Source organism: Bos mutus, chromosome 11 (genome assembly GCF_027580195.1).
Source record: "Bos mutus isolate GX-2022 chromosome 11, NWIPB_WYAK_1.1, whole genome shotgun sequence".
NCBI lineage: Eukaryota > Metazoa > Chordata > Mammalia > Artiodactyla > Bovidae > Bos > Bos mutus.
This window is the reverse complement of record NC_091627.1, coordinates 12,173,374-12,199,729: the sequence shown is the minus strand read 5'-3', so window position 1 is coordinate 12,199,729 and position 26,356 is coordinate 12,173,374. Positions and strand designations below refer to the sequence as shown.

The following is a 26,356-nucleotide window of genomic DNA, read 5'->3' as shown; positions in this document are numbered from 1 at the left end:
CTGATATGGCTCCTGGCATTGCAGTTTATGTCTCACTTAGGTATAACTTCTCGGCAGCTTTCTTTCCTTGTTTAAGTTTTGAAAGGTACGGAATAAACCAAAATCTGCATATTAATAGTTCACCAATCTAAACTTTATCCTAAACAACTACTGCTGGACTTCACACCGTCACCTCTTAAAGGCTGGTTACGAGTGGGCTGAGGCAGAGCTAACTTTACAGGGGCCTGCACAGGAACAGGGACTGTGTTAACTCTGCATCCATCAGATGACTGACTCCCAGAACAACAAAAAGAGCTCCTAGGTGATGTGTTCCTCCTGTGGCCCAACCCTTACATGTACCATTTAATGCAATCCTCATGACACCCTGTGGAGGAGGCACAGTGGTAAAGAATTTGCCCACCAGTGCAGGAGACACACGGGACGCGGTTCAATCCCTGGATCAGGAAGATCTCTGGAGTAGAAAATGGCAACCCACTCCAGTATTCTTGCTGGAAAATTCCATGGGCAGAGGAGACTGGCGGGCTACTGTCCAAGGGGTCACAAAGAGTCAGAAACGACTGAGCGTGCACGCTGCCTCATGACACGCTTGTGCAGAAATGAGGAAATGCAGGGTCAGAGAGGCAAAATAATTTGTCCAAAGTCCACGGCTTAGCAGCAGCGGAGATAACACTGAACTCAGATGAACATCAAAAACTCTGTATTACCCAGTGTATCTTGCTAACTGCTCTGACACTGCTTCCATCACAAACATATTGAGCAATTGTAATTTAAGAGATGTTTGTCAGGGACACACAAGAGGAATCAAGCAGCTTGATGGCTGGTCCAGACACCATTAAAATTTTCAAGGGAAAGGGTTTGCTATGGAATGCTGTACCCATTTGGATGGATAAGGACACTGAGGCTAAAGAGATTAATAGTTTGCTCATGTTCTCCCAAATAGCGTTTGTCAGAGAAAGGATCTGAATTTGGGTTCTCCATGCCAGTATTCCTTCCACTATACTCATATCAAATGTACTCAAATACATGCGCATGTATATGAGAACATAACAAAGAACAGCATGGGGAGCTGCTGGCCTCCTAGGAGGAAGGGAAAGAGAAATTAGAGGGAAAGTGGAAAGGACAGGAAGAGGAAAGGCAAATATTCAGGTATTCTAAATTCTCTATTCCCTCCTGAAATCTCAGATACACGTGGAGGGAAGAGCGACATTTTCCTTCCCTTCCTCTGGCCCCAAAGGTCACTGAGCTGCCAAGCCGTTGATAAACGTAGTGGTTTTTCCTTTGGAGCCAGGAGTCACTGATTTGCTCCTTCCTGCTCCACAAAATTAAAAATCTGAGTCCGGCAGTTCAGAGGACCCCTGAAAACACTGCTGGAATTTCCCAGGGTGCTTTAAACAGAAACAGAAACTTGGCAGGGGAGGGAAGTGTGGAAGCACCTCACAGCTCAGGCCAAATCCTCTCCTCACAAGGTAATAAGCACTGATTCTCATTAAAAAAAATTCAAGAGATTTTTCAACCCAGGTCAGCAAAGGGGCTATTTCTCCAATGGGCTTTTCCTCCTTTTCTGACCATCCATCCATTGGACATTCATTCATTCACCCATTCATTCATACATTTGGTTAGTCATGTCAACCCAATGCATGACTAAAAGGTGATCTCTAAACTCAAGAGGTTCCCAGCCTACTTGTGTTGGGGTGTGGGGGAGAGGGAGTAAACTATAATCAATAAGCCTAAGAAAAGGCACAGTCATAGGAGGTAGAAAAGACCTCACTCTGGTGAAATATCTCCATTCACACAGAGCCTGCCCAGCTGCCTCCTCAGGATGGTCATGGGCTACAGCTGCAGACTCTCAAGGTTGGTATCCTGGCTCACTCACTCACCAGCCAGGCAGCTTTTTTAGGCAAGGCCCTTTTCCTCCTCCAGCAACAATTTCCTTATCTGTGAAACTGGGACTTGATGCTCACCTTCAGGATTGTTAAAAGAAGTCATGGTAGGGCATGAGCTTCATAGAGGGCCAGCCACATAGCAGAAGCTCAGTCAGTGCTGACCCACCTCCTTCTAAGACTTTGGTTTTGCCAGCTCTTCAGCTCACTTTAGAAGTCCACCAAACACAGCACCACCATCCCCCTGGCCTTTCCTCTGTTCCACCAGAATGGAGGCGTGAGTCCATGTACATCTATGACACAGCTGAGGTTTTACCCCAAACTGAAACACCCTTCCTACTGCTAGAAACTCAGTTTCCTCATTTGTAAAAAGAGGACGAGGAAGGTATCAACACCGTTCACCTCCACTGCAAAATGCAAACAAGAGATGAGGTGGAAGAGCACCTGGAAAGACATGAAGATGGCCAAGACATGGATCACCATGGATTATCTTCATCCTGCAACACTCTGCTCTTCTACAAAACCTTCCTATTTCTGTTCCCACAGCAAGTGGCCTTCTCTGGTCCTAAGCAAGTATAGTGGGCAACACAGATTTGGCTCCCCAATTAACACTTGATTAGTGATGTTTCTAATTAATTCATGTGTACCTGTCACTTTTCCCTTAAAGTAACTCTTTTAACTATACTATATTTACATACAAGGTAATACCACCACTGTCATCTATAAAATATTGTAGAGTTCGAAAACACTACATTTAAAAAAAATACATGATTTCATTTGATCCTCAAAGCAACCTCATGGAATAGGTATTATTATTCCCATCTCACAGAAGAGAAAAATGAAGCTCTTGTCCCAGGTCCTGAGAAATAGCAGAGCCAGGATTTGAGCTCTGGACTGCCAGTCCCCAAAGCCTGGTCCTCTTGTCCTCTCTGTGGGGCCTCCTCTCCTTCTCTAGTTTACCAAATACTGAGGACATTCACATAGGTCACATATTTCTTTTGTAACCTCCATGGATATATTTATCAGAGGCTAGATATATAATAAAAAACAGAACCGAAAAGCAGGGCCAGTATCATTTTTCTTTGTACACACTAAAACACTTCACACAACAAAATAATTTGGTTTGAATTCTTGTCCTACTAATCATTAGCTGTATGACTCTGGATGAGTTACTTAACCTTTCTGTGCCCAAATTTCATCATCTGTAAAGCAAAGCCATTACCTCTAAAGAACAGACTTGTGAAAATTAAATAATGAGCTTAATGCATCCAGCAGTATTTCAAAATAGTATCCATCCAATTTGAAATGATGAAACTTAAATTTAAGAGTTTCACTTGGGGTTTAAGGGGATGATGATTCCCTAGCCCCAGAATGGTTTGGGGTCGCCCTTTCAGAGAAGAGGGCCTCCTTCCTCCCACACAACTGCCACTTGCCATCATTCATTCATCACTAACCACAGCAAACCTGGACTCCCATCTCCACCTGCCTTTTATTTGAAATGTCAATTTTTAAAGAGTGGAGAGGTTGGAAACCCAATTTAACAAGCATGCTGAAACATTGTTTATTGCCCCCATAAACATGGCTTAGTGAGAATTACGGACTTAATCAGAGTGAACTTATCTCCCGGTGAAAAGGAACACTTTAAATTTCAGAAATGGCACCTTCACTGTGAAAATCTCTTAACTTTTCAAACAAACGACAGGGGGTCTTAAACATATGGGCAGTAAAGGGGCAGCCATTACTGTGATTTGTCTTGCCCAAGAGCCAAGGAGCCCTAAAGGTCCATAACAACTTTAAGATCTAGGAAAAATATTTGGAAAATCATATTCAGGAGACATGTCTCTAAAAACACCCGAAAGGTCCGCCGAGTGGGAAGTAATATCTGTAGAGTTGCTTGGGGTTGCCAAAAGAAAGGACCCTGTCGTCATTAGAACAGGGGCTATTTAATAAACAGAAGCACTGAGAAAGCTCACCTTTCCTCCTGTGTGTAAGATTAACCATTTAGCAATAGGCAATATTTTGGGACCAGCTTATCACAAGAGAGGTGCTACAAAAATCCCAAAGGCTGCTAAATGGTTTGTGTGATTTTTTTCTTTTTAAAAAACATTTTCAGAGGATGAGGTCCTGTGAACCCCAGCTTCCTCATTTGAGGCTTAAGACTGCTCTGATCATTCCGGAAAAGGTTTTCATAAAGATGCCCCATTTTGCGCAGAATGTATGAGCCTGGCTGCCAGAGGCAGGAAAGGCAACAGATATAAAATTTTATTATTTCAATGCCCCAGTAGCAGCCAGGAGGACTTAATGAAATCGCCAAGATTTACAATCTGAAATAGCTATTGCACAGACAGATATGGTTAAGGGAGCTGTGCCCTCTGACCTTTCAACCCTTTGATCCTCACACAGCAGGTGGCCTGGAGCCCCCTCCTGGGCATCTTCCCGCTCTTCCGACACTGCTGAACCTTGATGTACAATAAGTCTGACCCTACACAGGTGACTCTCACAGTGCTTATCACCAGCAGCTGCTGCTAATGGAACAGCCCGAACCACTTGGCCTCGAGACTCTAACTTCGAGAAGCTGGGAGAGGGATCTGCTGTGCTGCGTCCAAATGGTGCTGAAATGATGCCCGATAGTTCAGCCCCAAGTCCAGTTGCTCGGAAACGCTTAACGATGTCATTACCAAAAACTGTCCTAGAAATGAAACTCTGATCTCCTTCAATCCATACTTTGAGTTAAAAAAAAAAAAAATCACCTTTTAAAAATAAATCACAAATCTCAAAAAAAAAAAAAAAAATCAACCCCGAAGTCCCAAATGCATCTCTCAGAACTTCCCTAAAACCATGTGCAGCAAATTTATACCAATGAAAATCAAAACAATTTTTGGAAACCTAAAATTGACTGTTTTCAGTTCCATGAAATTTCATTTAAAAAACCCCATATGCCAAAATGTCCAAATTCTCTTATTTTTAAAAATTGGGATGACTTCCAAAATCATAGCTATCTTTTTCTTCCTTTTTTTTCCCTTCTAAAGCTAAGGATGGGTAATGTGCATATGTACTTATCAAGCTTCATAATTTAACCCATTCGGTCAGTACAAAATACTTTCAATGAAATGCTGAAGAGGCAGGATATAAATTTATTATGACTGCATCCTTTAAAACAATTGACTCCTAGGCACCAGGATTTAATAGATATTCTGTTTGGTTAAGAACGTGTCTAGGAGTCTAGGCAGGCCCAGTCTGCAGGTTTTCGTTTTTGTCAGATATTTGGGTTTATGGAAGAAAGGGTTTTAGGCAGGACAGAAAAAACATGCTGTGGGATGTTGATAATGTCCAACTTAAGAGCCACTGTTGATTATATTTAGGAAAAGCTCTGAGCCCATGCCTCTGTTTCTAAACAGACATAATACAGTGGCCTCATTCGTTACCTGCAAAGGCATGAGCTTAGGTCCTGAATGTCTGAACCCAATAAGCAAAAAAAAAAAAAAAAAAGCCCCACTTCTTTTGTAGTCTAAGAGGCATATATTTTAAATGCTCAACTTTAAATTCATTTTGAAATCAGCTAAGAATCAGACTATATGTAGACAGAGGTTTATAGGCTTCAATTTTAGTCATACTTTCCTCTATAGTTAAGTTTAAGTTTAGTAGAGAGAGCAGTTTAATGGAGAAATTGGTTTAGTAGGGGGAAAAGAAGGTAGAGTTATTATATTACAGTGTGACCACTCTGTACAAAATTATTATTAAGCCCTCTTCTTCAGAGATGCCCACTGGAAATGCTTTATTAATAATAGCAGCTACCTTTGAGTGAGGGCCTACTGATGTGCATAGAACTTCAGCCGTATTATTTCTAACTGTCATCATTTTAAGGCAGGTGACCCCGTTTTGCAGATGAAGATCTTATGGCATACATGCACAGATGCTCAGTGAGTTGCCCAAGCAGGACAAATAGTGGAGCTGGGATTCAAACTCCTGTCACTGGTCACTGCCTGTCTCCTAAAACCCTTGGTCCACCCACATTTTTTCCAACAAAAGCAAAACAAAGACAAACAAAACAATATGCAATAATTCTTGCATAAAATGCCAGATTTCAGCTTGCTTACACATTTCCATGGTCCATTTAAAGGCCTTCTGAATCAATTATTTTAGGTCATTAAGGGGAAGTTTAATTTGGTTGACAAACACCCCTACTGTGGTGACCTCACATATCAGCAACAAATGTCTGATGGTCACAAACCTGTACCGTGAGTCTGCTGAGCATGGTGTTAAACAAAACCACATGTGCTCTGATTCCAAGTGGGATTTGACTAGGCTGACCAAGGGTACTGCTCTTCAATCATCATATGCTGGTCTCTAAGCACCCATGATGGCCCTGCCCCTAATCACTTGCAAGGAGTTTATGAAAAGAAGGCACCAGTCCCACATGGCTGTGTTCGGTTGAGAGTGCCTTTAAGCTAATGAAATTTAGAAAAAGTCACTCAGTAAAAAATACAAAATGAGGCTGAAAAAGAGGGCAGAGCTAACCTTAGGTAGATGTCTCAGCTTATTTTAAAGAAAATTTACCAGTTCTACACATATACTGATAATCACTTCCATTTATTTGGCGCCTACAACGCGTCAGGTACCAATTTTCTAATTTACTCCTCATTAAAAAGTTCCTATGAAGTGGAGAATCTACCCATTTTACAAGCAAGGAGTCTGAAGCTCAAAGAGGCACTTTTACATCCCCATCTGCAAAATAGGAGCATCCCTCTCAAAGGTGTGACAATTAAAAATTACATGGCTCAAGTGCCATGTATATTAGTAGAACATCATTCAATGGGTGATATTATTATTATTAAATATTTTCAATAGGCATCTCTTCAGAGGATAACATAATAGTAGTTTTGTACAAAGTGGTCAAACTCAAACTGTGTTTCCTTCTGCTAACCTGATTTCTCCTTTAAACAAAGGAGCGTGTTTAAAGTCGCCTAGTAGCAGTGGAGCTAGAATTTGAATCCAGGTCTCCATAACTCTAGAGGCCAAGAATTCTTTCTACTCTGTTCCATAGTTTCCTGCATGCTGCTCTTTATCTTAATCTGATAGAAATTTGGAAAAGTTCTTTTAGTAACAATTTAGAAACTTAGGTTTTCTTTGAAGTCAGTTTCAACATTGCTAAATTGACTGGCTAAGGGATGACAGGAAAGTTGGAAAACAAAAGCATCAATGATGGTTTTGCATTTTCTACTGGGATCCTCCCTAATAAATTACTCAGTTTTTCTGATCTATAACAGAGGGCTATGTCATCTCACAAGAGAACATTTCAGTCACAACAAATTAGACTGAAAATGTACTGACTGCAAGAGATACTTAAATCAGCCAGAAGTACTTGTTCCCTTTGATTACATAAATTACTACTAGATTTAAGTTGCTTTATATTAACTAATTCCAACATTAAGATAAGTGACATTTAAAAACCACACTCATTTTAAAAGCAGATGCCATGAGGAGGAGAGAGCTTCTAGAGGAAATTCATCAGGTGAAATCCAGAACATTCTTCAGGCTCTAATTTTGCTCTGAATGCTCTGGATGTGACAGATTCACATGTGATGATTTTGCTTGATAACAGCATGCTAAGGAAATTCTAGCAAGACCAAGCTACTGGCCAATTCTTTTTCTTTTTATATAATTAAGCAAGCATTAGGGATTCATTGATCTAAACTTTGCCTCTTATTTTTATAGTACTCACTATGAGGAATAATGTTTGGTAGAATTTTTTAGAAAAGCTCTTCACATCCATTATATCAATTAGTTCTCACAACTCTCTGAGATGGATAATATGATCTTAATTTCACTGATGAGAGAATGGAGATTGGAGAGGCTAAGTAACCAGCTCTAGTCACAAGTGTACTCAGAGCTTTCTTCTGGAGAAATACGAGGCTGGCAAACGTCACCCCTCCTTTCCCCTTGCCGCAATCTCCAGCACGCGGCCTGGAAGCCTCCCTGAGAGGGAGAAGCTCAGGCAAAGGTGAGAGCCTGTATGCCCAGGGCTGGGGTAATCTATACAGCCTCACCCAGGGGCTCTGGGGTTTGACAAGTCCATCAAAGCAGGGAAACTGGATGCAAATTATTTTCTCTCTCTGAGCCTCAGCTTCCCCGTTTGCAAATACGGATATCTCCTCCTTGGCAGAGAGATTCTTAGGATGTGCAGAAGTGAGAACAGGTGGAGCACCCAGCGCTGTGTGTGGTGTCGAGAAAGACACAAAAGACGGTAGCTCCTTCCCAATGGGAGGGCCTCTCCCTTTCTTGCTAAAGCTCTTTCCATGAGCCTATGACTGGAATTACCAGGTGGAATTTTTCAGGCAAATATCACCTTTTTATAAAGCAGGGCTATGATTACTCATCACTAACAAACAGATCTCACATGCAGTGTCTCAATTCTTGTGAGGACAGATGCACAACCACCACCTATACCTGCATATAGTTATGGCTCAGAGTTTCTGCATGAATCACAATATTAACAAGGGAAAACTATATCTGACTACTGTCTACCTGTGGCGTCCTATGACGAAGCAAAACGGTACAATGGTAAACAAGAAATATTCTTCTAACACTCACCATGAAACTTTTAAAAAATAAACATTAAAAAAATGAACAAAGGATTAAAGACTTCCTATGCCAGAGAAAAATGAAAAGAAAAAAACTAGTTAAAATGGTGCCAATTCAGTTGACAGATATTCAAGTTCTCTGCGAGGTAAAGGGGCATAAAAGTTATTTTTCCTTGTCTGTAAATAAGTAAATCCTGTTATTTTGTGTGAAAGCTTCACAGTCAAACCACTACAGACATAGACAAATACCAGATCTGGGTCCTAGCAATCAAGAAGAGGCATTTCAAATGTGGACTGGGATGCTGTCCATGGAGTGGTGTCTCAGTGCTGTCCCAAGCATTCAGTGCATTTGCAAAACCAGGCTTCCATGTGCTCCAGAGAAACCTTCGCACATAAAAGATGGTGAGGAAGAGAGGTAAGCTGTGGGCTGGGCCTGTCTCCTTGTGCCCACATCACATGTGTCTTGAAATTGCATTAGTGGGAGAGGTAGGAAGAGGCCTTATGAACTTGGTACCCGGGTGTCACTCCCCCTGTTCCTACCACCTGGAACTAGTACTTAGTATATATCCTAAATTTATCCTCTCAAATTTGAGCTGTAGAAAAATTATCTAATTCATAGAAAGTAGTTGGAAACAGAGAGGAAACAAAAATCTAGTAAAAAATGTGCTTAAAACTGCAAAGAAAGTCTTCGCTATAAACATCTCTATCATGGTTCAGAAGCTTGGGTTTGGGACAATAACATCTGAATTTTATATATATGGTTGTTGTGTGTAATATACTTAAGAATTACCTTGATCTTTACAAATATCACTCTACTTTATTAACTTGGTTAAGCCATTTCCAAACATTTTATATGGAAGGACCGTGTTTCTAAGAGCCCAGGAGGAGGCGGCCTGACCATGTCCCTCCCCTATTTACACCCTTCAATGGCTCCCCACTGCCCTATAAAGTTGAGACTCTTTAACACGGCTTACAAGGCCCTGGATGGCCTGGCCCTGGCCTGCCTCCCTCAGCAATCCTCTCCCTACTTCAGCTCCATGCTCCTGCCAGACAATGGACTGTTCAGACCTCCTGGGAAATGCCATGATCTACACTGTAAATCTTTGTATATGATGCTCCCTGTCCCCTTGGTGGAAGACAAATTTATCTGCTCAGTTTCCATTCAGGCATTCCTTTCCTCGGAGAAGCAGAGCCCTCAAGGCTCAGTTTGCTGTCTTCTCTAGCAGAGCCTTCAGCTTCTCAAACTCCCTCCATTTACTTTCTCCTTGTCTGCTTCTGTTCCAGACAAAACTCTGCAGGCACAGAGTGTGTCACACTCACCATTTTATATAGAACCCCTAGTGCAATACAGTGCCTAGTACACATCAGGCTCTCCAAACATTTCTATAGAAGGGGCTGCGTACCGTGTACCGACCACAGGCCATACACTGGGATACGCTGGATATACATGGAACTCATTTCTTTAATCTTTACCACACTCTTAAAAGATGGGCCCTAAGGTCAGGAAGCAACAGTTAAAACTGGATATGGAACAACAGACTGGTTCCAAATAGGAAAAGGAGTATGTCAAAGCTGTATATTGTCACCCTGCTTATTTAACTTATATGCAGAGTACATCATGAGAAATGCTGGGCTGGAAGAAGCACAAGCTGGAATCAAGATTGCCGGGAGAAATATCAGTCACCTCAGATATGCAGATGACACCACCCTTATGGCAGAAAGTGAAGAAGAACTAAAGAGCCTCTTGATGAAAGTAAAAGAGGAGAGTGGAAAAGTTGGCTTAAAGCTCAACGTTCAGAAAACGAAGATCATGGCATCTGGTCCCATCACTTCATGGGAAATAGATGGGGAAACAGTGGAAACAGTGTCAGACTTTATTCTTCTGGGCTCCACAATCACTGCAGATGGTGACTGCAGCCATGAAATTAAAAGATGCTGACTCCTTGGAAAGAAAGTTATGACCAACCTAGATAGCATATTAAAAAGCAGAGATATTACTTTGTCAACAAAGGTCTGTCTAGTCAAGGCTATGGTTTTTCCTGTGGTCATGTATGGATGTGAGAGTTGGACTGTGAAGAAAGCTGAGCGCCAAAGAATTGATGCTTTTGAACTGCGGTGTTGGAGAAGACTCTTGAGAGTCCCTTGGACTGCAAGGAGATCCAACCTGTCCATTTTAAAGGAGACCAGTCCTGGGTGTTCTTTGGAAGGACTGACGCTAAAGCTGAAACTCCAATACTTTGGCTCCCTCAGGCGAAGAGTTGACTCATTGGAAAACACTCTGATGCTGGGAGGGATTGAGGGCAGGAGGAGAAGGGGACGACAGAGGGTGAGATGGCTGGATGGCATCACCGACTCGATGGACATGAGTTTGGGTAAACTCCGGGAGTTGGTGATGGACAGGGAGGCCTGGTGTGCTGCAATTCATGGGGTTGCAAAGAGTTGGACACGACTGAGTGACTGAACTGAACTGAACTGAACCACCCCTATAGATGAAGAAAGTAAACACAGACACAAAATAACACTGACATTACTACTGAGGGGAATGGTCAAGCAGGGAATTAGAAGTCCATTTATCAAGTTCTTATGAAGTACCACTCCCACCCCCAGCAGTGTCTCCAGCACTGTTGACCAGGAGAAAATAGGGCGGGTACAAGCCAATTCTACTGAAATTCTTTCCCTAGGGAATGAAAATGATAATCCCTGGAACCCATGAGTCCCTAAAACACAATTTCAAAGCCATCAACTCAACATAAATGGCTTTAAGGCCACTAAGGAAATAAAAACAGCAATGGCTGCTAACCTTCATTGAACTCATGCCACTGCCCCTATTTTACAGGCGAGAAAACAGGTGCAGAGGTCCATCGCCTTGCCCAAGATCAAACAAGGAGGGAGCAGGAAAGCCAGAACCCACGGCCCATTCCCACTGACACGTTTTTCTGCCTCTGTGCAAAGGGGAGCTTCACCTTCAGGCTAACCTGAGCCTCTGTCTGCACTGCGTCACTGCTATCACTTTTCTTTCCTGCTTCTTGACCATTCCACCACCAGGAATTAAAAACACAAAAATAAAACAAACCACCTTCTGCATGCATTCCTCATGCTCTGAGGCCTGCATACAGAGCACTGTTGGTGAGGCTTGGAAAGCAAGATCTTCACTTATCACAAAAGGAGAAGGAACACACCTACCAGACCTGATCTGGCACCCCACTACCAGACCTGGCACAGAGCAGGAGCCGCAGAGCATCTCCTGCACTCAACTGAGGTCGAGGGAATGAAGGGAAATAGTTACTGTGTAATCTGGCCACGTTTTGGTATTTCCTAGCCAGCTAACAGGATCATTCTCTCCAAGAAGAAACTAGGTCTATGCCAATACCCTTGGCTATCCCGCTAACTTACCACCAGCCTCAAATTAGTGTTTGCTTAAACGAGAGAAAGGATATAAAAAGGCAGTGGAGGGATAAGAATGAGGATCAGCTAGAAACTTGTCACTTTAGAAGGAAGGCAGACTCTTCTAGGTGACTATGTTACCAGCTCTTACCCTGTAAGAGCATGAAGGCTGGAATTAAATCTTCTCCCCAAATAACCTTTTTTCAAATGAGAACACTAGGTTATAATTTATATTTCTTTTTGTGCAACAAATTTGAGTGTCATAAAAATGGTTAAAAAGTCTTCCTATGGTAGCTTTTTCTAAACTTTTATGAACATCTGCCACATTCATTTGAAGTTTAAAAAATTCTGGCACATATGCAAAGGCATAATAAGGTGCCTATAGCTTTCAAGAAAAAATAACAAGACAGTAAAAAATAAGCCTTTTGCTGAATTGCCAGTAAGAAAACTAGTGTGCAAGAGGAGATGGGCCCTGCCTAGCTCCTTCCTGAAAGAGCTTTCCTTTGGGCCCAGGTACATGCTCCACCCCAAGCATTATAGCCCACAGTTCTTGGAAGAAGTCTCAGGGAAGCATCTCTCTCATTTGAAGGTATAATAGAACCAGATCAGTGTGATCAAAAAGCACGACTAGAGCACTCCGAGTCTGAACTGAAATCCAGGGGAAATCAGGAGACTACATCTCTTGACTTGGGAGTTCACAGCTGCCTCACACATGTGGGCAATGCTGTTTTGTTTGACAGTGTCTCAGCTGGCTTCAAGAGTGGGTCAACTACTATTTTGGTTTTTCTTTCAGTTCTGACCACGTATCAGTACAGCATGGCAAACTCCTCCCTAATTTAAATCAACAGGGCTAAGATTTATCTTGGCCAGTGCTTCCCAAACCTTCTCATTTAAAACCCTTCAAAAGCTGAGGAGAGTGAACTTGGAACCATTCACCTAAGTGCAAAACTCTGTCTCAAGTTTTAGCTCCAAAATTATGCATGTTGTGCACTGCATGTTTTATTACCAAAACCCCCCCCCTTGTTTTCAATTACTACAATCATATGAAAAGTAAAAAAAAAAAAAAAAAAAATTTGACTCCTTCCATCTTTAAGTAAAATTACGGTGCTGGGTTCCCTGAAAGGAGAAGGCAATGGCACCGCACTCCTGTACCCTTGCCTGGAAAATCCCATGGACGGAGGAGCCCGGTAGGCTGCAGTCCATGGGGTCGTGAAGAGTTGGACACGACTGAATGACTTCACTTTCCCTTTGCACTTTCATGCATTGGAGAAGGAAATGGCAACCCACTCCAGTGTTCTTGCCTGGAGAATCCCAGGGATGGGGAGCCTGGTGGGCTGCCGTCTGTGGGGTCGCACCGAGTCGGACACGACTGAAGCGACTTAGCAGCAGTGCCCTGAAAACAGCAACACCTTTTGGAGGGCTCTAAGTGTGTTCTGAATTCCAGGTTTCCATGCACTTACTCCATCCTTCTTTTCAGAAGGCACCTGTTGGGCATCCTGCTGAGTACTGAGGACACCACAGTGAACAAAGCATTGTCCTTGTTCCCAAAGAGCCCCTGCTCCTAGGGCTGATGGAGAGGACAGGGAAGCCAATAGCTGTCATCCTGGGCAAGAGGCAGAGTAAGCAAAGGCAACAGTCAAATGGGAGGCCTCTCAAACAGCTGGGGAAGAGGAAGCTTAGCGTGCAGGGGGGCACAGGGATGTGGGGGTGTTAGGGACCAGCCAGAGCCCTGGCTATCAGGAGACAGTGAGCAGACAGAAGGCTTGACAGCAGCAGGGAGATGAGCAGACCCAGGGGTGTGGCAGAGGCGGCTGGAAGGCGGGCTACTGAGCTCAGAGCGACCAGGTAGAGGGCAGCCCCTATATGTTTGACAGGGGTTGAATTTCATACTCATCTGCATACCTCTATGACCTAGCAAAATGTGTGGAACACAGAGGCCTTGATTTAGATTTTTGAATGAAAAACAAGGCTTTGCAAAAATCTAAAAAAGCAAAGTAAAACATCTATAAAGGCAGTGAGAAAGGAACCGAGGGAGAGACATGTCAGAGACTTTGTGACTGAGTAGAAAGAATAAGGAAGCAGACGCTCAGCCACGCTCAGTGTTCCCTTGTGGCTTTTCAGCCAGTGGTGCCACTCACAGGGACCAGGGACAGCGGAAGGGGACTGAAGGAACTCGATGGGTGTGTATGTACAGATAATAAGGGGTTTGGGGAAGACTGAATTTGAGACATCGATAGTACGTCTTGGTGACCTTCAATTGGGACTTGCAACTCTGGGCTGTAAGTTCAGAGAGAGGCATGTCAGTGTTAGAATCACAGCTGGGAGTCATGGACATCACCTTGGTAGCAAAAGCAAAAAACCTTTAAAAAGATGGCCAGAGGGTATATAGAGAAGAAAAGCAAGCCAAGACTGGAAACCTGGATAATGCTTAAGGTAAAGGACCATGAAAAGCAGTCGGAAAAAATCCGTGCTGGAACAGTCCGGAAGGCAGAAGAGGCAGGAAAGAGCTGTGGATGCTGATAGACCAAATGGTCTTTAGATTAGTGTTTCCAACTGTACAACAATTGGCACGAAAGGTCTATTAGCAAGTATTCACTTTCAATTTTTCACACAGGAGCTTTGAATACACCCCCAAACTTGACAAACAAAGGTAAAACACAGAAGAAATCTCTTCAATCTGATCTAAATACACCATCCAAGATAGTCCATAAACTGTGTACTGTATGTGTTCAGGGCTGGGTGATGACAAGGAGGAACTGTTAACAGAATGTAGGAGCCACATGGCCGTCCTGTCAAATTAGAAATTTGAGCAGATTTCTGTGGTCTATTTTGATCAAGATTCTCAATGTCAAACAAACAGGTTTTTCGATAACCAACTTGTTTCATTTTCGTAAGCACAATAGCACAGTGTGCAACAGTGAAGAAGCAGGTGGTCCTCGTCGACGTGAAATGAAGGGAACAGAAGAAGAGAAGCGGCACTTCCTTTAAGCCATGCAAAGCATCATCACAGACGGACATGGCTTCAGCTTTTCCCTCTGAGAGCTTGTCTCCTGTGCAAAACAGCCAAGTCCCCTGCCTCCTGTCCTATTTTGCTCCAGCGCAAATTCAGCTCTCTCCCGAGGAGGGAAAAGCTTAGGGTTCATGTCGACAAACCAGCAACACTGACAAAAGCACAGAAAAGTCCTTTAAAAGAATTGCTATCTACTCAGTACAGCCATGCAGAAAGCAATCTGTCCTTAGATTCATAGCTTTGACCAAGCATTTCTACTTTAGGGGTTCTATGCTAAGGAAGTAAGTCAAGATGCAGATTAAGCCTTATGCATAAAGATGTTCACTGAAATGCTATTTATAATAGTGAAAAATTATAAACAGCGTAAGTGTCCAACAGTAACGGGAAAATGGTTATGCTGTGGCATATTCAAACAGTTGGAAGGACAGGTAGCAAATTAAAAATTATTACTGACAGTAGACAAAAACGCAGAAATCCCCATGCCATAATATTAAATAAAATAAAGACATAAAATTTTATACCATATCAGCTAAATACATTTATAGAAAATATATATTCACAGAATAAAGACAAGGACGAAGAATAATAAAATGCTAACAGATGAATCTGGAATAATGATACTGCGGATAATTTTAATTTTCCTCTTTATACTTCTATATATTTTCTATACCACATTTTCTACAGAGAAAAATGTAATATAGTGGCAGTGATTTATAATAAACATCATTTTGAAAAGTGAATCATTTTCCTTCCCTCATTCAAACTCTTGAAGAACCCTTTCCTCCTGCCTCTTTGAACTTCACTCCCTCACCCATGAAAACTGACAATCTCCAAACAAAGTGGAAAAACACTGGAAATAAGAGCCCAGTGGAAAGGGTCTAAGCTGAACGCCCAGCTCTGTGCACGAGGTGTTGCTCTGACACACTCCCATGTGTAGCGCTGTGAATCCAGAGACTGCGTCTCTTCCACTGCCATGAAGCAAACAAAACCACAAGTAGAGAGATCCGGGGAGGAGAGAAGTCAACTTACCTCCATTAAACTTAAATGGATTCCTATGAGGTAGGGCATGGGAGCACTGTGAAGAGAAACAGAGACACACAGCTGCTTTAATGTCTGTTGCTTCTGACAGAAAATTACAGATGGTTCACTATTTGGAGAAAAACTGTTTTAATAAACGTATGCACAGTTACATTTCCTTTCACAACAAAAATCCTAATATGACATTTTGTTCCCAAGCCTAGAAACTTAGGAAGGATTTCAAAAGGCAGGCAGCCTTGGAAGCAGTATGAGGGGCGGGAAGAGTGCTGACCTTGGCGTTAGTCCCTAAATAGTAGGCATGTGATTGCATAGCCTCAGTTGCCTTATCTTTAAAATGGCATTTTGGAATCTAACTGCCAGCTTGCTACCAGAATGAGAAAATATACACTGAGTGACCAGTATGGTTCCTGGTACAAATGGGAACCACTGTTGCCATGATTACAACAGATAAAGCAATTAGCAATGTCAGATGGAGGGCATAATGTGCTTCAAAGAGGAATGATTTTTTTTTTTATTTGCTATTTCCTTCTGCCATCAAAAGATGTGATCTGTCTATTCTAACTGGACAGAGAATATCACAGACAGTAAGCATCTTCAACCTAATTGCACACATGCCATCTGATGATACTGTAATTCAAAAAACCTTTTCAAAGTGCTTCATTTCCAGAGCAATGGATTCCCTTAGTTAGTGACTGAGCAGGAGGTGAGAATCCAGCTCCAAGGGCTTTAAAACCTGGGCATCAAGGATTCATTTCCCTTGATTTCAGGTGCACACACATACACATTATCATCATGTTGCTACTTACCAATGATAAATGGGATAAACATTATACAAGGAACTTCAAATTCAACTTCCTTAATTCACACAACAACCTCACAAGGTAGGTATTACGCCCACTTCACAGAGGAGGGAGTAGGCCCAGGGCACGTAAATCACTTGATGCTTTCAAACTGTGGTGCTGGACAGCAAGGAGATCAAACCAGTCAATACGAAAGGAAATCAAACCTGAATATTCATTGGAAGGACTGGTGCTAAAGCTGAAGCTCCAATTCTCTGGCCACCTGATGCGAAGAATCGACTCATTGGAAAAGACCCTGATGCTGGGAAAGATTGAAGGCAGGAGGAGGAGGGAGCGACAGAGGATGAGACGGTTGGATGGTGTCACTGACTCAATGGACATGAGTTTGAGCAAACTCAGGGAGATAGTGAAGGACAGGGAAGCTTGGGGTGGTGCAGTTCATGCGGTTTCAAAGAGTCAGACAAGACTGAGCAACTGAGCAACAACAATGCCACAAAACAAGCAGCAACCCTAGGATTTGACTCCAGAGCTTCTTCCTCTACGGCACTTTGCCTTGTAATACTGGACTGAACATTCCCAATCCCACCTCCCACACAGCGTTTTTCCTGGGAGTAGTGGAGGGAGTAGAGATGAAGGGAGAGATTGACAACTTTTCCATCTGTCTCTCCAATGTGTGATACATCCTGGGAAAGGTACAAAGGATATTTTATGAGACCAGTGGAAAGACATCTGCCTCAGTCTGAGGTGACCAGGTACCTTTCCTGCAGGGCAGCTGGTGGCATGGAAGTAGACCTAGGAAGGTGGCTTTCTTGGGGATAGGGTAGGGAAACAAGGAGTGAGTGGTAAGAAATGAAAAAAGGGGAGGTTTTCTTTCCACTGAATGCTAAAGAGTTTAGACTTTATCCTGAAAGCAATGGATAGGCAATGAAGGTTTTTGAAACATCAGATGTGCATTTTAAAATTGCTCAAACATTTAAAAATAAGAAAGAGCACAATTCCCTCATTACCATTCAACAAATAAAATTCTTCAAGCAAAAATCCTTCTCCAGAATATAAAATGTTCTCCTTACTACAGATCTCAGCAGTAATATATCTTGGGAGCCTGTAAAACAGACTTGAATATTAGCAGCACAGTATGGGAAATATTCTTTTAGAAGACTTTTGTATTTGATAATAGCCAAAGAAAGAACTGGACACGCAACTGCAGTGAAAGTGGAGTTGTCTTTTCTTTCCTTTTTTCTTCTTCTCTCCTTTAAAAAAAAAAAAAGTATCCGCTGTGCACATTCAGCTTCCCTTCGCTTCTAGGGGCAAAGAAATGCCCTATGATATTTTTTTCCCTTAAACTGTAAACCATTAGTTTAGCTGCCAGCTACACAAATGCTCAAACTTCCCAGTGTGCCTGGCTCTGCTGTCCAAGCTTTCTCTAGTGTACACTGAAATGAATGTGTTTCTAATTAAGTAGCTTCAGGAACACGACAGCTTCAATGTCAAAAATACAAAGTCTGAACCCTGGCAGGAAGTCTTAAGACTGCAAATGTCTCATCTAGTGGAACCTTGCCTAATGTAATGAAAGGAAGCAGGAAGAGTACAGAATTCCAGAAAAAATGGCCACTTATTAATGTGTCCAGAAGCACAGCCAAACACATAGAAGGGAGAAAAACTCAAATCCATAATATTTAACCAAATCTCATAAACTTCCCCAGCTCCCACCAGCACTGTCATGCAAGTGACAAATGACCCTGAGTTTTAATTAGAATTTCAGAACTGAAATTCCAAACAAATGAGCTAATGTATAGAAAAAGACACTCAAACAACTCAGAGAAAGGTAAAAATAAATATCCACAGAAATTTATATAATTTGACTATAGGCTTTTACCTTAAAAAAATTTTTTCTCTAGAATTTTAAATAGGTGTTAATGCCTTGTCTCTTTGTCTTGCAGTAAAAACCAATGAAAGAGAGGAAAAAGGAGTCTTAGAAGTGAAGGCAGACGTAGAAAGGGACAAAGTGAGACTCACTCTTCAGGTACCATTAGGTAGGTATTTTTTTTAAGTCCAATAATTTTCCAAAGAGTAATTATGGCTTATCATAGAAATGTAGTTTCTTAGCCAACTTAGGGCTGAAATAGCTCGGTATTTAGCAAATATTTTAAAACACATTTATTCTGAAATCACAGCACGCCATGTTTTTTATGAATGCAAATTTGGATAAATAACCTTTTACATTGTCATCGTTTGCTTACATAGCCTCAAATGCATCCCTGAATCTACCGCACTTTTGCTCTGCAAATATACTGGTTACAAATTTCAAATGGGGAGAGGGAGAGAGGGAAAAAAAAGAAAACCAGAGACTTCTTAAGATCTTAAAGTAGCAAGTATGTAACTGGGTAATTCTACCTACATTCTGAAAACAACTTTTATTCTCAATAATACCTCAATAGTTATGGCAGTTACTGACTTCTCTCTCGCTCTCTCTTTTTTGTTGTTGTTGTTGTAAAGAGAATGGAAACACTCATGATCAAGTTATCACAACTACTTTTATTTTTACATTATTCTCCTCCAATATTAACACTAACATTTTAAAATACCTTTGAAATTACAGAGTGCATATATTTTATTGCTTTCTCATTGGCTGCATTAACATTTCCCATATTATACCGCAACCTTTGTGATTGTTTTAAAGACTATATAATATTCCACCAAGTATGGATGTCCCTTAATTTACTGAACTCTATTGCTAGAGTTAGACATTAAGTCACTTCCATCTTTTCACTATGAATAACATCATAACGAAAATGAACAATCTCATGTGCACGAATTTTCAAACATGGAATTACCAAGTCAAAGGGCAGAACTGTTTTTAACATCTTTTGTTATATTTTGGCAAAAGTGTCTTTAAAAGGGCAGTACCAACCTCAGTGGAAATCTTTCAGGATTGTTGCAATGATTAGAGAGAACCCATGAAACGCCTCGCCCAGGAACACCACATGGTAGACTTGGTAAGTCATCGTGTCCCAGCGGTCTCTCGTCACAGCCTGGGTGGACATGGCTGATACCACTGGACTCATTCTCCTAGAGCCCAGGGTTTCCTGTTCCTACCCTTGTTCTGAAGGGCACCTGACAAAATCCTGGTGAGGACAGCTGAGACTCCATGAGGAGCATGCGGTGCTTGACACGCATCACCTCTACTCATGAGTTTCTGATTCCAACATGATCTCTTGTCACTTGTCTACTTACTAAGTTCAGTCACGTTGCTTATCACTTTCTTTGGAGGGCAACCTTTAACCTTGATTTTATGTACCACCAAAAATGCAAAAACCACCAAGTAATCTATGATTCATTACTTGCTTATCACACACAGTGACAAATTTTTAAAACCACTCATTACTATTTCTTTAAAAGAAAATATAGCAAAAAACTTGGTTAAGCTAGTTCTAAAAAATTTCATATTCAGAACCTGACTCATCTGGATCATCTTCTGATTCAGAGTCATTAATGCCCATGCTTTCTCCAAGGGTATCTCAGAAACAAAATGTAATACTTTTTCTAGATGCTATCTATCTTCTTTTGTTGGCTCCCAGAAAGAACTTGCTTGTTGACTATCAAGAAAATGTCAATGCAAATAGCTGTTTCACCAATAGCAAATGAACACCATGCTTCTATGCTCTGGTGCCTTTCAGTATTCACAGTGACTTTACATTTCCATGTTGAATCTGACTGAGATTTGGAAGACATTTTAAATGGAAAATTTGACACCACACATGCAGAACCAACAATGCACATAATTAAAGGGGTGATAATAATAAGAGCTGGGTTTCCCTGGTGGTTCAGTGGTAAAGAAACTGCTTGTCAATGCAGGAGATGCAGGTTCAATCCCTGGGTAGGGAGGATCTCCTGGAGAAGGAAATGGTAACCCATCCCATTGTTCTTGCCTGGGAAACCCATGGACAGAGAACCTAGAGGGCTATAGTCTATGGGGTCGCAAAGAGTCGGACATGACTTAGTGCGTCAGCAATAACAACAATATTAACAGCTATGACCAAGTTCATGCATAGACAGGCTATCACAACCATGTCACAACTGTCTGATGGATGACAGCAATTGTGGGACGCACTGTACATCTCTGAGTTTTGGGACAGGGTGTATCTGCCCTAGGCCTTTGTTCTCTGGGAATTATGGCACTGCCTGACTTCATCAGTGTCACCCTGGAAGAATAAAAGCTATTCTTTCTTCCTTCTCCCCTGCAAAGCAGAGGAGTTATATTGCTAGTGTCAAAGGCAAGGACAACGTAATGACCTTTACCTGAAAGGTGTTTACTCTGAATCCTCTTAAGGGAAAAAGGAACTAATATCAATTGAGTTACTATAAATCAGCTGCCTTTATGCATCACTTCTATACAATTTTCAAGGCAACTCTGCAAGGTATCACTACTATCCACATTTTCAGATGGAGAAACAGGTTCGGAAAGGTGAAGTAACTTGCCCCCAGGGTCACAGAGCTAGTAAGCAGTGAAGCTGAAATTCAAAGTCAGGGCTGTTGGACTGAAAGCCTAAACTGTCACATACTCAGTACTAAAGCCAAAAGAAGGGGAGTGCTGGCAAACTGAGGGGGCTGTTCACCCAATCCTCTCACTGACTCCAGGCCTGCGATGCAGGCCACACAGCTTTGAGGTAGATCCTGTAGCATGAGCTCCTTCCCAGCAATGGACAGGCATGGACATGGATACTGCAGACTTATTAATGATCCTGTAGTCCCCGTTCATCATTACTGCACTTTCTCCATTTGCTAATTCCTTTCCCCCAGATAACCAGGGCCCTCTTAATTATGTTCCCCTGAGGAGACTGGCTACTAATTGGAAAAGAGTCAGGTGAAACAAAGGAACACTGGCTGCCCAAATACATAAAATGCAGCTTCCTGAGACAAAGACGGAGGGGAGGAGAGATGAGATGTGGAGGGAGGTATGGGGACCTCCACCCCCATGTGAGCAACATCTCTTTGACCTCGGTAAGGATATAGCTTAGAGCTCTCAGGGGTTTGGAAGGGCCACTCTTTCTTTTCGCATATTAATGCACAGTGAGCTCTACAATGTACATATCACAGCCCCTGCCTTGCCTCTCAGAGGCATACCACCTTTTAGCCAATACCCAAATCTGCAAAGGGATCCCACCAGTCTTTCCTCAGTTCACTGTCTTTAAAGAAAGGAAAATCTGGTCTTATACATTTGAGCTTTTCTTCCTTCCTTCCTCCCTCCCACTCGAAAAGAAACCAAAGTGTAAACACAGTTTGTCTTAGTTTAAAATTCTGCTCTGAAATAACGAGGCCCAGCATTGTTGGAGAGATTAAAGGACAACAGAATGGGGAAAGGAAAGTGAACAAAAACCATACAACACACCTTATTGGAGAACACAAATAATTCTAGTTTTCATCTTCCTAAGAGTGACCAGAGAGATGGGCCACAGGCTAATACAACGGCAGAGTTGCACAGGGAGCCGAGAAGAGCACGTGGTGTCTACGGTGCACTCGCCTCAGTCAGCGCTAGGCTGAGGGCACGACGGCATTTTCTCACTGGATCCTCAGGACCACGGTACAAGGTGGGTACTGTCATCACTACCAACTATACAGATGAAGAAACAAAGGCTGGGAAGCTAAACAATTCAGTGAGGTCACACAGCTAGTAAATGGCAGCCCTGAGACTAGAACGCAAACCTGTCTTACTGAGTCAGAGCAAGCCCACTGTTCCCCTAGGAGCTCAGCATGTGCCTGGCTGTGGAAGAAGAGCAGAAAGAGGTTTGGAGGTTTTTTCCTAACCTGTTCCCTGGGGGCCTGCCAGCAGCTGTGCAAAGTCTCGGGCCCTTCCACATTCTGTTCAAGACCCTGGCCAGCCCCCTCACCACAGGAACCCTAACCTGCCTCTGGGCTGAGCCACACGTGTCTCTGTGGGCCCTTCCCTGTGTCCTCCAAGTCCTACTGAACCCCGCGGTCTGCCAAACATCCCTTCTCAGATCACCCCAAGGTTGCTATAACCTCCCTATTCAGAGGATTTTGTCTGGGTTGCCCATTTGGCATGAAGCACATGCTAATTTATATGGTTATTCCAGACTGTCGGGCATGGAGAGCCAAACTGTGTTTCCCATTCCCCAGAGTCCATGGTGGGGCCATGAGAAGAGCAGGAGAAATAAAGAGGCGGGATGTGCTGAGTGCTCACCAAATACCAAGGGCTGTGCAGGGGCCCTTATCTCATTTAATCCTCAAATAATCCAACGTATACCATCCATTTTATAAATTAAAAAAGGGACCCTCAGAAACTTGCCCATGGTCACAGTTAATGGTGATTCCAGCCCAAATCCTCCTACTTTAAAGTTTCTTATGATTTACTTTTTTTTATACCATTATGTTACACTTAAGAAAAAAATGGGCATTTGACAGTTATAGCTGAAAAATAAAATAGCAAGTGGACACTTTGTAGCCAGGATAAAAATACATTTGCAAATAGCTTAAATGAGCTGATATGCTTTCTTGTTCTAAACGGAATTTCAGGTAACTTATAGGAATATGTTTAGTACAACAGAAAAATATGAAAAAAAAAATAGAGGCAAAGGGAAAGAACATAAGCTGGGGTGAGGTGGGTACTTCAATGTGTGCTGTAAGGTTCTGCATGCCTGCTGGGATGGCCACACATCTGGCTCTGAGTCCTCCAACTGCCAACCCAAAGAGGGAAACAGGATTGTCACACGATTCGCAGTGTCCACAGAGAAAAATAAACTAGTCACCTAGGAGCTTCAACTTTAAAAAGGCAACTGAGGAGGGGTAAGAGAGAAAACCAACATCTTGTGGTGCATTTACTAAGTGTTCAGTGTTTCCCATATCCTGGTCAGTCAATATTACTATGCATCAGGCGCCACACTGGACAGGGGATAGACAAGAGAACAAATAGTTCTGAACCCTACCTATTTAGAGCTTACATTCAACAGCAGACAGCAAATAAGCATATTCTTGTAGGTGCGTACGCGGCTGTGAGGAGAGTTACAAGGTGCCTGGGGGTAGACCTGAGATGACCTCATCTCAAACCCACAGTGATCTTGAAAGTCTGATCTCCATAATTCACAGAGGAGCCTATGGCTCCAAGAGGTTAAGTGACTTGACAAAGGTCACAGCTGGTGAGAGGCAGAAAATATGACTTGAAAGGTGGAAGGGGTGCAAAATGCCATTAGTTAATCGAGATTTTCTTAGGGAAAAAAGGATTTAACTTCTTGCGTGGCTTCCAACAGGCCCTCCCTGATTTATGAGCAGTAGCACAGGATGAAGGTCCATGTGAGGATAGGAGCAATCTTAGATTAGGAGGCAGTACAGACTGCCGAGCTGCCATCCGCGTTTCAATGGCCAGAGCATGGGGCTCACAGCAATGGAGGAGCTGGGTGCACAGTGCTGGGCACTGGGGATGGTCTGCTAATGCAAGACACGTGCGTATCGGAGCTGACCGTGAAGCGGGGGAGGGAGGACAATGTCCTCCTGAGAGTGGCCCTGTGGCTTCCTGGGGTAACCCTGGGGCCTGGCAAAAGAGCCGCAAGCCACCAAACCCAACTGAAACAGACACAAGAGTTACAAAGATAACGACTGGATGGAAACCCAGAAAGGTCAACATCAAAGCCTAGAGTAGTTTCCCCTTTTATGCCTCCTCAGTCTACCGGAAGGAGACAGACTAGGGAAATCAGGAAGGGCTCCATGGCTGAGACCACTGCGGCAGGAGAAGTTAATCACAGAGGAAAGGTCAGGAAACGGGGCTCTCTATTGCCCCCAGAGAGTTCAATGAGAACCATAAGAGCCAGAGCCAGGTCACAAAAGAAGTCTCCGGTTTGAGCCACCAGAGACCCATGAAACCCTCATAGAAATGCAGGAACGAATGATGCACAGAAAAAATGAGAAGACAAAAAGAGGTTTTGGATAAATAAACCAAGAGAAATTAACCACCCAAAACAGTGTAAAAGTTGAAAATGCAAGAGGTAATGAGGGAAAGAAAATCTCTGTTTTTCTAGGACTAAGATACGTCACATGTCAAGATGCATAGCGTCCAATTACATTTTCAGCATAGCCTCTCAGTCTTTCAAATATTCACATGGAAGACAAACCCCCGTTTGTTGTGAGGTTACTCTGAGCTGAGCACTGAACTGCTGCTTTGTGTCTTCTTCTCGTGAAAGAGGCAGGAACACATCCCCAAATCCCCACCATGAGGGAACCTCCTCCAGAACTGAAGCTTCTCTGAAGATGACGTTACATGGCCTGTGGCTCCTGCTCTACTGGTGACCACAAATATATGTAGAATATCTTTGCTGTAGAGGCCACTGCACTGTCTTACAAGTTTCAGAGTTTCTAAGTGTTGGATTCAAGATAGTCTCCAGGTCAGAAGAGTGAAGAATTACCTATCAGATGTGTCACAAGAAATCGAAAACCAGACCAAGATAAGCACAGGTCAGAGCCAGCTGTGTCCCATGGAGATCAGGCAGAAACTGGGGCAAAGGAAGCAGGCTGTTGCCCCTCATCACATCAGGCAGCAGAAAGAGGACTGGGAAGTGGGACTATCAGGGTGGGTCCAGATACTCAGATGCAGATGTAGCAGCAAAGGAGGTGGAGGGCCATGGGGCAGTGGGCTGCAATCATGAGTGTGTCCCAAAGAGAGAGTCAGTTCAGTTGCTCAGTCGTGTCTGACTCTTTGCGACTCTATGGACTGCAACATGCCAGTCCTCCCTGTCCATCACCAACTCCCAGAGTCTATTCAAACTAATGCCCATCAAGTCGGTGATGCCATCCAACCACCTCATCCTCTGTCTTTCCCTTCTCCTCCCACCTTCAGTCTTTCCCAACATCAGGGTCTTTTCAAATGAGTCAGTTCTTCCCATCAGGTGGCCAAAGTACTGGAGTTTCAGCTTCAGCATCAGTGCTTCCAATGAATATTCAGGACTGATTTCCTTTATGAGTGACTGGTTGGATCCCCTTGCAGTCCAAGGGACTCTCAAGAGTCTTCTCCAACACCACAGTTCAAAAGCATCAATTCTTCGGTGCTTGGCTTTCTTTATAGTCCAACTCTCACATCCATACACGACTACTGGAAAAACTATAGCCTTGACTAGACGGACCTTTGTTGACAAAGTAATGTCTCTGCTTTTTAATATGCTGTCTGGGTTGGTCATAACTTTCCTTCCAAGGAGTAAGTGTCTTTTAATTTCATGGCTGCAATCACCATCTGCAGTGATTTTGGAGCCTAAAAAAATAAAGTCTGACACTGTTTCCACTGTTTCCCCATCTATTTCCCATGAAGTGATGGGACCAGATGCCATGATCTTAGTTTTCTGAATGTTGAGTTTTAAGCCAACTTTTCCAGTCTCCTCTTTCACTTTCATCAAGAGGCTCTTTAGTTCTTCACTTTCTGCCATAAGGGTGGTATCATCTGCATATCTGAGGTGATTGATATTTCTCCCGGCAATCTTGATTCCAGCTTGTGCTTCTTCCAGCCCAGCGTTTCTCATGATGTGCTCTGCATATAAGTTAAATAAGCAGGGTGACAATATACAGCCTTGACGTACTCCTTTCCTGGTTTGGAACCAGTCTGTTGTTCCATGTGTAGCTCTAACTGTTGCTTTCTGACCTGCATACAGGTTTCTCAAGAGGCAG

At 42.8% G+C, this 26,356-nt stretch overlaps 1 protein-coding gene across 6 annotated transcripts in view; it reads right to left on the bottom strand.

The window, feature by feature from the left end:
• DENND1A (DENN domain containing 1A) overlaps window positions 1-26,356 on the bottom strand; it is a 533,349-nt gene that overhangs the window by 193,371 nt on the left and 313,622 nt on the right. For all 6 annotated transcript variants that reach the window (XM_070379017.1, XM_070379021.1, XM_070379022.1 and 3 more), the window contains one exon: window positions 15,885-15,930. In XM_070379017.1, coding sequence (XP_070235118.1) covers window positions 15,885-15,930 — 46 coding nt within the window. The remainder of the gene's footprint in view (window positions 1-15,884; window positions 15,931-26,356) is intronic.